We start from the raw sequence: 13,354 nt of genomic DNA on the forward strand, positions 1-13,354 counted from the left end.
AATTGGACCATTCGATTTCTAAAAAATAAAAATCGGATCCTTTTGATTTTTAGAAACAAAAATCGGATCACCTGATTTGTAAATTTAAAAAAAAAAATCACAAAAGAACATATCCTTCAATTTAATATTAAAATATTTTAAAAATTTCATTGCAAAATAATTGAACCAATCGATTACACATTTTGGTACCACAAAAGAAATACTAACATTGTCAACATAATTGGATTGCACAAAATCCTCATTTATTATAAAAAAAATATTTCTTTATAAAATTTTAGTTTTATCCAACAAATGCTGTCTATATATAAACAAACCTGTAGGGATCAAACACGATGAACTATTAGGATTTTATTCCTAAAAGATTTGCTAGTGTATATAAGTTTTGATTGGCCTATAAGCTAGGTATTGATTTATTGTTTTAAGAAATAATTGATTTCTCCATGAATTCAAGCATCTACAGTTTTGTAAGATATAACTATATAAGTGAAGTGATTCATTGAGAAGGGAATAACAGATATCCAAACCAAGGAGACAACATAAATAAAGGAGTGTACAAGAAAAAAGATCCATCATTTTATGTGACCAAAGTTGGTCCTACGTTGTGTGAGAGACATATGTAACGAATCAAGATGAGGATTGAGGGGTATGGTATCAATATGTGTTTTAATAATTTAATATTATATGCTTAGAAGTTATTACAAGACATTATTTGTTTTATAGGAGCCTCTCAATGCAAGGAAAGGAAAAATCACATGCACCTATCTATAATTGCCTCATTAATTTGTATCCACCAAAAAGGAAAAATAAGAGTGAAATTTGGTATAACAAACTGAATGTATAATTTTTTTTTTTTTCGTGTGTAGTGTATATTACTATACTGTAGACGTATTTATTTTTGGACGTAAGTCACCAAAATAATATTTCTGGATGTGTTTTTTGGGCTTGGTTTGGGCTGGTAACTAACTCAGACTATAACAGCTTGATTAATAACTCACAGTCCAAATCATATGTGATCCAAAAATTTTAAATAAGAACCAACTTGGGTTGGTCGAGTGGTCAGCTCACTCATCCGCTTAAATAAGTATCGGGGGTTCGAATCCCGCCTTGTGCATGCAGCAACCCGTTGGCCAGCGGCAGACCCTTAAATGGAGCTCAAATCCGCGACGGATTAGTCCTTGACTCGTCGGGTTAGGGAATACCGTGTACAACAAAAAAAAAAAAAAACCTTAAGCATATAAAAAATAAAAAAAATTTAATGACATGTTAATTTGACTTTCACCATGTTTAAATTTTATTTACTGACCATAAAAATTTTTCATTTCAAGTTATTCAACTTTTCTAAAAACTTTAAAATGAGTAAGATCAAAAAATAAATCCTGATAGTGGTTTTGAGATTTACGACATGCATCAATTTGATCCTGATGTTTTAAGTGTATTATTATCGTCGTCTTATCACACTAGATAATTTAGTGAAACGGTTGTTTATTTTTGGCGTTCAATTAAAATATGTGTACAAATCAATTTGCATGCTCACAACTATCTAAACACGCCATTTATGCTTTGATTAGTTTCTATAAAAACAATCATACATAATGTCATATACTCATATAATTTTATTGTGTTTTCAATCAAAGTATCACTCGATCCTATTAAAAATCTAAAATTATACATATAATATCAATTGAGAATTAGTTCTTTTCCCAACCCAATTTCATTTCATATTTTTTTTTTTACGAAAATGCGATAAGGTATAGATTAATATCTCTCTTGAAAATTCGTAAATTATTTTAAATTGATTTAAATATCAAAATATATTAAATAAAAGCATATATATAAAATTTATTAACCATGATATAAGTTAACAATATATGATGCATTTTATTAAAAATTTGCACATAACACATAAGCAAACTTCAAAAATCCATTATTTTATGCGAGCCAAGTTAGTCCTACATATGTTATTCGTTTTATGTGCATAGATTTGTAGTATTATAATGAAGTAGTTAAAATTTTAAGTTAACTAAAATCTCTTTTATATATATTAGAATCTGAATACATTTGTATTATATCAGGTTGATCAATTTTATGATTTAAATTATATTTATATTATTATTTTATATTTCACTTATTTAATTTATTCTTTTAATTTTATAAAGAATCTTAATTTTCACTTACATTTATCAAGAATAGGACACCAAATTATTTTTGTATTGATCATATAAAATAAATTTAAGCCGTGATTGCTTTTTGTAAATCGAAAATAACATTCTAAATCTAATCCATTTGACAAATTCAAAATTTATAGAATGATCCTATGTTGTATATTCAATTATGTTTAGCTTCGATTCTTTTTAATTTTAAAATTTTGATATGATTGAGATCTGAATGTATGAGTAGTCAAATACATTTGTAAGCTATATATAACTGAAGAAAGCTATGACAAATCATTTTAAATCAAAAACAAAAGCAAATTAAACAGACCAATGATTAGGTTTTCTTATCTCTAATTCACAAGAAGTTGAAATAATAGATGATGACTCATGTAGAATTTATTTATTAATAGAAATAGCATATTTTATTAAAAAAAACAGAGTAGTTCACGTCATTACAGAAAAAAAAAAGAAAAAAGAAAAAAGAAAAAACACAAGAAGCTAACACAGTCTCCTACAATTTGCATGGCCTCTGATCTGCTGTGCATGTTTTGTTAAGTATAGCCACAAATAAGTCTGGCAAGCCACAAGGGTTTCGTAGTCTTTATAAACAACCTTCCAAGGAACATTCCAAATACCACTCCACATCCATATCCCACTGCTACTGTCTTCCACCCAAATAATGATTCTTTTGCCTCAGGAAACACTGAAGGTGGTTGTTCTTCATCATTGCTGCATGACTTTGACAAAGGGAATCCACAAAGCATTGGGTTTCCTCTGTAGGAATAATTTTGGAATGTATTGAATTGTTCTCCTGTTGGTATCATTCCCTCCAATTGATTTTTAGAAAGGTTCAAGACAGATAGAAAATTCAAATTTGTCAAAGCCTTAGGAATCTCACCTTTCAATTGGTTCCATGAGAGGTCTAACCATTCCAAACTTGTCAAATTACCCAAAGTTTGTGGAATGATACCACTAATTTTGTTGTGTGAAAGATTAAGCCCTTTGAGAGAATTCAATTCTCCAAGAATTTGTGGGATTTTTCCTTCAAACAAGTTATTTGACAAGTCTATGGTTGTGAAAATAGTTAATATCCTTGATATTTCTATCCTTTGACCTTTCATAATGATCACAACAGAGTCATTATATGGTACACTGGTCGTATTGGTACCCATATACTCCAAACCATCAGTTTGAGTATTATCTTTCCGAGCCATCATTCCTTGAAACTCTTGAAAGTATTGCATTGGCAAAGGGCCACTAAACTTGTTATTAGACACATCAAAAATTCTTAACTTTGGAAATGGATGCTTCGTACTCAAACAAGTGATGGTACCATGAAATTTGTTATTTCGTAAACTGAGTACCTGTAATTCCTGAATAGCTTCTAGACTACTGGAAAATACATCTTCTATGTTATTGTCACTGAGGTCTAGAACTTCCAGATATGTGCAATGAGCCAACGATTGTGGTATTGGTCCCTCTAATTGGTTGCCATTCAACTTTATAGTCTCAAAAGCATTATTCTTGGAGAAGTTTCCAGCTATACTTCCATAAAAGTTGTTGATTTGCAAATCCAAAATCAGGAGCCAAGGAAAGGATCCCAAACATTGTGGAATCTTGCCAGTCAAATTGTTGTGAGACAGTATTAGAACATTGAGGGACCTTGCATTGCATATTGTTGAAGAAATGCCACCGGTGAAGTTGTTGTTTGAAACTGAAAAGTAATCGGTGCCATGTGGTGGAATTGGAAGATCTCCTTGCAGCTGGTTGAAACTGAGGTCAATAAAGTCCATGATCTTCCATGTGTGCAAGAGATTATCACCAAACCAATTGGGAATCTTTCCATGGATTTTATTGTTAGAAAAATCTAAATTTATTAGATTTTGTAGTCTAGCTAAGAATGAAGGAAAAACAGTAACACTACAAGAAGAGAAATATAAACTGTTAAGTTTGGGTAAGACATAGTCAACGCTACTATTATGATCAATAGAGAGAAATTTATTGTTAGAAAGATTGAGGGAATTTAAATTTTCCAACTTTGAAAAATGAGAAAAGTTCACAAGACCACTGAAATCATTTGATGACATATCCAAATAAGTGAGATATTTGAGAAATTCAAAGATGGAATTTGGAAAATCACCTTGAAATTTGTTATGAGAGAGAGATAAAGAAGTCAATGAATAAGTGGAGAATTTGCTAATTGGCCCTGTGAGTTGATTCATGCTAAGATCTAGCTCTTTCAATGAAGACAAAGAATAGCACCAGTTTGGAATTGTCCCATTTATAAAGTTCCTACGCAAATGTAGTTCTTCTAGTTTTGAAAGTGCGGCATTTTTTCTTGGAATCGGGCCGATTGATTTATTAGAAGACAGACTTAAGACGGTGAGATGTTTGAGGTTTGAAAGCAAAGATGGGATCTCACCATGAAGTCTATTTTCTGAAAGGTCCAAATGAGTTAGTTGAGTGAGGTTCCACAAAGACACAGGAATTAATCCATCAAATTGGCAATTCCGTAGCCATAGTTGGTTAAGAGACTTCAGGTGGCCTATGGAATCAGGTATTTCTCCTGAGAAAGCTGTGTAAGAGAGATCCAAGATCCTTAGAGAACTGCTCCAATTGGACTTTGGAAGTTCACCTTTCAGCTCTTCATTCAGTAACAAACTTAGTTCTTCAAGATTAGGAAAACCAAGTATATGAGTTGGAAATTTTCCATGCAATCTAGTGTCATCAAGACTCATGATCAACAAAGAGGATGACAAATTCATCAGCAAAGACAATGAAGTTTCTCTGATAGAAGACATGTCTATGTCATTTAGAACCAGCTCTTCCATTTTAGTGGTGTTATCAATGAGTCTGCTCCATGTGGATTCATCAAGTCTCAGTTCATTCCCCGAGAGATGAAGTGAGAGTAATTTAGACAAGTGTGAGATTGTGAACGGAATATGTCTTCCAAATGATGAGTGTGATAGATTGAGATGGGTGAGACTCACAAGATTACCAATTCCTGGATATATTGGAGAGTCGGAGAAGTAATTGAAGGCAAGGTTGAGTTGTTGATGCGTCAGATGGAAGAGTGTGCTGTTGGGATGAAACTCGCCTTCAAGCATGCTGCAACTCAGGTCAAGCCCAATCACGTGCCCTGATGTGGTGTCACACGTGACACCATCCCACTCGCAACAATCCATACCATTGTTCCACGACGCTGTCTTGTTGGAATAAGAAGAGGAGCACGCCCAATAATCATTGTACCATGAAGGTTTGATGGCAAATGAGTTCTTGAATTGGAGCAGGTTTGAGTTGTCATGGTGGTTGCATAGTGGCAACACCGATGAACAAGTGGAAGATGGAGTATCAACAAGAAGAATCAGCAGCAACAACGAAAAAGTATAACACCTCATCATCATGTCACATACAATATTTAGATTTATTTTCTCTTTATGTATATGTGTCTGGTGCATGGTATCCAATGCAAGCCATGAATGCAAATATATATAGGTCATCTCGTAAGTGGAATATGCTCCAAACTTTGTTAATAGTGTGGTGTGTGCTACTATGTTTCTCCAAACTAACCAATAAGAGGCATATTTCATCTTTTGTTAAAAATGTTTTTATATTGTGTTTTAATTGGTTTCTATATAATTTATTTGGTGTTTTTTATCATATATTATTAAATTTTTCAAAAAATTTTCTTTCTAAAAAAAAAATATTTAACTTGGACTAAAACAAAAAAGATAATAAATTAACTATTAGATCTTTTAAAATTATTTATATAAAAAAATATATCACATTCATCAAAATATATATATATATATATATATATATATATATAAAACAAGCTATTAAAATTTTTACAAATAAAAAAATAATTAATTTATATTCGTACAATATATAAAATAATTACTATATTATTATTATATTATAGATTAAAATTTACTAATTTAAATTTTGTTTTTATTTTTAATTTAAGCATTAGAAATAAATAAATTTTTTATAACAAAATTAGTATAATAAAATATATATAATATTAATTAATTTTTAAAAAATTCTAAAAAAATAATTTTTTCTAATAAAGTGTTATTAGAAAATTAACATTATAAAAGGTAATCTCAACCATTATAATATAATAGGTTATTAAATATATTTAATACAAAACACATTAAATATAAATTTTTATTGAGTTTAAATTTTAAATAATTTTTAATTAAATTTTGAATATTTTTATTTTAAAGAGTTAGAATATTTTAACATCATCTTTTTCGTATCTTTTTAATTGAGTCTTTGATTTTTTAAATTATAAACCTTATTTATAATTAAAAATAATATTTTAACACCACTAATTAATCACACATATAAAAATACCAGAACAATTCTATTGTCATAATTATAATCTAATTTTATAAGCAATAAAATACAATGAAACTATATATAAGTAATATAACTAAAATTTTATCTACATCTATAGTCACATTTCATAAATAATATAATCAAATTATATTTATTTTTATCATTAAAATATGAATAAAAATACAAAAAATTATCATGATGGTTAATTTTTTTCGTTCATAATTTTTTTTATTTTTTTTGTGAAAAGTTTAATTATTTTAATAATTAATTATTTTTTTAAAAAGATAATTGAATAACACAAAAAAGTCTTATTAAGAGTAATTTATTTATATATGATTAAAAAATAATTGAATAATTATATACGGTAAAAATTTAATATTATTAAAAAATAAAAATAAAATTTATTTTAAAATTAAAAATAAAGTTTATTTAAAAATTAAATTAAAAATCATACTTTTTTTCTAAAATTTATCTACGCGTAATTCTATAAATATTTTATGATGAATAAAAATATTAAACTCGTACTAAAATTTATTCTAATAAAATTTATTTTTATTCTACTAAACGTTAAATAAATTATTGAAAAGAATTTTGTTTCCTCCATTAGAGAAAAATGATAAACTTCCATACTTTTATTATGTTATGGCAATAATTTAGCCTGTTATTTTTTAATGTATATAATAATAATAATAATAATAATAATAATAATAATAATAATAATAATAATAATAAGAGTGTGGATTCGATTTTTTTAAACATATTTATTTCTATCTGATTAGAGTGTGGATCCGATTCGATCAAATTTGATCAACTTACAGATCAGATACGGATAAATACTGTAGATTTATAGATATGATTTAATTTATGAACACCCCTAACTACTACTATAGGTTCATTGTTATAAAAGACTGCTTTTTATTATAAACCATTATTAGATTTTAATTATCATTAAAAAACTTAATTGTCAACAAAGAGATAATACTTATTGGTCTCTGAAATTATGTTCGTATTTCAATCTAATTTCAAAAATTTTGATTTACTCAATTTAGTCTCCTAACTTAATAGTTATGACTCACGTTGGTTTCTGATATTATTTTTGTCACAGTCTCACAAAATCGTTAACGACATGCTGAGATGGACTAATGACTGCTACATTATACGATCTAGCAACTATCTGATGTGAGAATTGAATTTTTTTACCTTAATTTTTTTTCAACTAAACACTTAAAACTTTAATATGAGTCACGGATACCTAAGTTAAAAAATCAAATTAAGTAAATTGAAACTTTAAAAATTAGATTAAAGCTCGAATATAACTTCAAAATAGAACTTTAACTTATGTAGTGTTTAATTTGAACGAGAATAAAATAAATCAAAATTCAACATAATTTTTATCAATGTTTTCAAATTCACAGTTTCTATACCAAAATTAACTATGATTTCTCTTTAAATTAAAAATTTAATGAAATAGTGACTTTAATTATCTTAACCAATGTCCTAATTAATTACTTTTTTATGTCTTAGAAAAATTGTATATGAGAAGAAAATAATTAATTTGTCTATTTTAATAAATAGTTATTTTACTAAAATGAAAGAAACTATTTTTTCTAGATTTTTTTAAGAACTAATTAATATTATATATATTTTGTTACACTATATTTAGTTATAAAAAATTTATTTATTTCTAATGCTTATATTAAAAATGAAAAAAAATTAAATTAGTGAATTTTAATTTATAATATAATAATAATATAATAATTATTTTATATATTGTACGAATATAAATTAATTATTTTTTTATTTGTAAAAATTTTAAAAGGCTTGAGTTTGTTATATATATATATATATATATATGGATAATGAATGTGATATATTTTTTTATATAAATAATTTTAAAAGAATTTAATAGTTAATCTATTATTTTTTTGTTTTAATCTAAATTAAATATTTTTTATTGTTTTTAGAAAAAAAATCTTTTGAAAAATTTAATAATATATAATAAAAAACACCAAATAAATTATATAGAAACTAATTAAAACACAACATAAAAATATTTTTAACAAAAAAAAATAAACAGAGTGGTCTCTCCACAACCTCATTGCAATTTTGCATTATTGCATGTACTAAAAGTAACACGTCAACTATTGCTGTCATAATCGGCATTATTAGATGCTTTCCTTATTTCTTTCATCCTATATACTATACATATATATACCACTCAATGCAAGTTGAATTTTATAAGATTGTAGTTAAATGCTTATATGACTCCATAATAAAAATGGAATTCTAAACAAAATTTCCCTTCTTCCTCAAAGTTCAATATAATATTTTCTATCTTAATTATATATGCCTCTGTATATGAACTTACGCTTAATAAGGTTAAACTATGTGTATTTATCTAGGTATATACAATGATATGATGTTACTTTCTCATAAGGTACGAGATAGATAAACAACCTATCATTGTCAGTCTATCTTATTTTTGGGTATATGATTCTTTTTAGTTATTATTACATTCAAATTTGGCCAAATATTTTGATTTAAAATATTTGTTTGAGAGTATATCAGTATCATCTACTATATTAAAATCAGCTACTAAAATTAATTATTATAACCTTTATAATATACTAAAATAATTTATATCAATATTCAATCTTATAGTATAATTTAAAATTATACATATATTAAGTTTAAATACATACATTATTCCAAAATTATATTACAAACTCTATTTATAATCAAATATTTAAAGTAATAATTAAATTTAAAAATCTAAATTTAAATATAAATTTATATTATAATCAAACTATAATCAACTTAGAAATCCATGTAAAAGATAATTTTATACATGATTTTCATGAAGAATAAAACTAGAATCAACAATTCTGTTTCCTCACACAAAATATAGTTTAAATTTAATCCAATTTTATTTGTTTATTTTTTCGATAACTTATATAGTATGTGGAATTCAATATTCGGTGAGTTGGAGCTGAGACTTGAGTTTTCATTTTCTAAGTTATCATATGATAATAAATTAGAAAAGAAAACTACGGTTCTAATAAAAAAGTTCAGTTGCATATTTATATTATAATGTTTGAATTTACCGTCAAAGCTATTGAAAAAAGTAATAAAATAAAAGGGAGTGAATAGAATTGAAATGTATATCTTTGAATTTGTTGTGTAAACAGAAATAAAAGAATGTGCAGAAGAAACAGGGGCGGAGCTAGGATAAAATTTAGGGAGGGACCAAAGTTTAATTTTTCAATATAGAAGGACTAAAATCAAAATTTTAAGGGGGGCTAAATCAAAATTTACTCATAATTTATAAGCAAAAGTTAAAATTTAGGAGGGCCACCGCCCCCCTTTTTATATGAGTAGCTCCGCCCCTGAGAAGAAAGAATACGATGGTGATGATGAAAGAAAAAGAAAACAGTAAAAAATATTCAATAAGAATAGTAAAAAAACTATTAATAATTAATTTTAATAACTAATTTTAATATATACAGTATTTTTATATAAATATGTACTGTGATTTGTGAAAGTGGGCAGAAAATGAATTTTCTACAAAGCGTATTGCATAACACTGTATATAAATATAAAAAATATTTAATAATAAAAAATAAAAAATAAATAATCATCATTTATCTTATTTAATATTCATTAATTATTATAATAATTAATAAATATTAAATAAAACAAATTTTAGTTATTTTTTTTATTTTTCTAACATTATTAATAAATATAATATATCCATTAATTAGATATTATTTGCATAACTTATCACTCTTAATTCGAAATACACGTGGCAAGTTTATGTATGATAGATGAACGAAGAATGAAAAAGCAACAAGAATAAACAAAGGATCTTTTGATAAATAATACTAATTTATAGAAACAATAAACTGTAACAAGCTTCAATTATATTTCTTGAATTTTATAAGGGTAGTTTTTTTGGGAAGATTTATAAGCTTAACATTTAACTAAGCGCACAATATTAGATTTTTTATTATTCGAACTTTGTAAGATTATATTTCGATATACATACCTTGTACCAGACCAAACAAAATACTTAATTAATTACCTTGTAAAGGAAAAAATTTATAATTCTCAGATTAGGGAGGATTCCAACTTATTAGTGGCATAATTAGGATTATTAGAAGTTGAAGTCGGTTAAAGATTTCTATTGTTGTTGTGTTCTTCTCAAATTTCCTATCCCATTTATCTTAATCAACATAGACGTTGAAATGGGACCACGAATTAGTTGAAGTTGGAAGTGTATTTAATTTAAAAAAAAGTAAATTTATTTATAATTTTTAAATATATTTGTTTTATTTTTTTAAAATTATTACAATAAATAATTGAATATTATACTATTTTTAATGGATACTTAATTGAATTATACGAATAACATGCCAAATGAACAAAAGTCTTCATAAGTTTTTTTGGTGACTAAAGTCTTCATAAGTTTTTTTTTTGTGACTGAAAAGAAAATAAACAAAAACAAAGAACGAGAAAAAAAAAAAAGAAACTGCTTAAGAAAGGCAGTCCCGTTGAATACTACTCTCAAATTCTTTCCAAGGCAACAGAAGCTCCACTTGGGGAGAAAGGGTCCTCATTGCTATCTTTGCCATGATGTCTGCTACTGTATTTGCATCTCTCAAGATCAACCGAAGATCAGCACGCCATTTCCAAGACATGATATCTCGAATTTTTAACACCAAAGGATCAATAAACCCAGAGCAGTCTTGTAAATTATTGACAATAGTAAAAGCCTCCACACAATCTGTCTCACATATAATGTCTCTTTGTCCCGAGTCCCATGCTAAAAGAAAGCCTCTCCAAATAGCAAACAACTCTCCTTGCAAAATGCTACGACTCTCAATTGTTCCCAGACAGACATTCCCTTCCAATCTCTGCTAACACAAGCAAAACCAACTCGAGCACCACTGTCAGGATAGCTAGCATCACAATTAATCTTAAAGGTACCCACTGAGGGGGGAATCCAAGAGCCACTAATGGTTGAGGGGATAGACAGTCGTTGCAACTCAAAAATATTTCGGAGCTCCTTTTCCAAGGACAAAGCCATACCAATCACCTTGTCTGTGGTCCAATGGTCGTGAGGATGAAAGATCTCGTTATTCCTCGAACGCCAAATCCACCAGAGACCAGAAAAGAATCTAAAGGGGCGCTGTTTGCTATTATGTAAGAACCAACTCATCAAATCCACTGGTTGATCGGAGATCCCTAAAGCTTGCCAAACAAGTAGTTGGGCTTTTGGACAATCCCGAATACAATGTAATACCGATTCCTGACCTGAGAAACATCGTGGACAGCTATCCGTGTGCGAAATGCCCCTCCTAAAACGAAATGCAGCAGTAGGAAGAGCCTCCCGAAGACATAGCCAGGCCAAAAATTTGTGCTTTTCCGGAACATGTTGACGCTAAAGCCAAAGCCAATTACCCCTATCCTCCCAACTAAACATCTTCTTACTGAGCCACAAATAACCACTATGAGCATCATAAACCTTTGAAACCGCACCAATCCAACACCAACCGACCTCTGAACCAGCTTAAACATCTGGGTTGTAAAAGTTAATGTTGCTCTGCAAAGACTGATTCAGAGGAGAATAGATATTCTCAAGATTCCACTGTCCAGATGACCAAAGGTCCAAGATCCTGATATCCGAATCAGAAATGTGAACATAATCCATCTCCTGACATAGTCGCCCCTCTCTTCTCCATTTAGAAAACCAAAAGTTCTGTTCCAAATCCCCAATGCACCAAATAAAACCTTCCTTCAGGATATCCCAAGCTCGACATATACTCTTCCAAACATAAGATCCCCTTTCTCGAGACCGACTAAGACAATCATCCTTAGAAGAATGGTATTTCTCCGTCAACAGTTGAACCCATAGCTTATCGGGATGGTGAAAAAGTTGCCAAACTAGTTTTCCAAGAAGAGCAATATTGGCACAAAAAGGATCTCTAATTCCCAGACCTCCAAACTTCTTAGGGGTGACCAACACTTTCCAGTTAACTAGATTCAGGCCTCTACCATCAGCTTGACCCTTCCATAGAAAGTTTCGCATCATGGATTCTATCTTATTAGTTACCCCTTTAGGGTAGAGAGATACTTGCATACGATAAGTAGGAATCGCAGTCACTACCGAGTTGAGCAAATAGAGTCTACCTGCCTTATTAAGCAATCTCCCTTTCCAGCTGGCTAGCCTTCCCCGAATCTTATCCAAAACATCATTGAAAGTTGCGTGTGTTACCCGAGAGTGATTAAGGTTCACCCCTAAATACTTGCCCAAGTTCTGGACAAATCTGATGGAGGAGACTCCAGTGAAAATCTCTTTTCTTGTTGCTGAAACATTCCTAGAGCATAGAGCTTTAGATTTCTCCACATTAACCTTCATCCCAGAGGCTCTGCAGAAATTTTCCAAAGCTACCATTACAGTTTGAACTTGCTGTTTTTCAGCTTTACAAAAAAGAAGCAAATCATCGGCAAACATCAAATGAGAAATTCTTGGACCCCTTCTAGAAACCGCAACCGGCTTCCACAAGCCCTTATCAACTTGCTGATTAATAGAACAAGACAATCTCTCCATACACAACACAAACAGATACGGTGATATAGGATCTCCTTGCCTAAGACCCCTGCTCGGAGTGAAGCTATTTAATCTATCCCCATTCCAGAGGATAGACAGTGAGGAAGCAGTGACACAACGCATAATCAGATTGACTGTCGGAGGAGGAAAGCCAAAACTCACCAGGGTTTGTTTCAGGAATCCCAATTCACTCTATCGTACGCTTTCTCCAGATCAATCTTAAAGGCCAAGGTGCCTTTCTTTGACT

The 13,354-nt window shown here is 29.0% G+C and overlaps 1 protein-coding gene across 1 annotated transcript; it reads right to left on the reverse strand.

Annotated features, from left to right (window-relative positions):
• Window positions 1-2,548: 2,548 nt before the first annotated feature.
• On the reverse strand, window positions 2,549-5,557 carry LOC130939316 (receptor-like protein 6). Its single transcript, XM_057867427.1, has one exon. The coding sequence runs from the start codon at window positions 5,555-5,557 to the stop codon at window positions 2,705-2,707; it is 2,853 nt and encodes a 950-aa protein (XP_057723410.1). The 3' UTR covers window positions 2,549-2,704.
• Between the last annotated feature and the right edge of the window lie 7,797 nt (window positions 5,558-13,354).

The sequence above is a fragment of the Arachis stenosperma genome, chromosome 7 (genome assembly GCF_014773155.1).
Source record: "Arachis stenosperma cultivar V10309 chromosome 7, arast.V10309.gnm1.PFL2, whole genome shotgun sequence".
Classification (NCBI taxonomy): domain Eukaryota; kingdom Viridiplantae; phylum Streptophyta; class Magnoliopsida; order Fabales; family Fabaceae; genus Arachis; species Arachis stenosperma.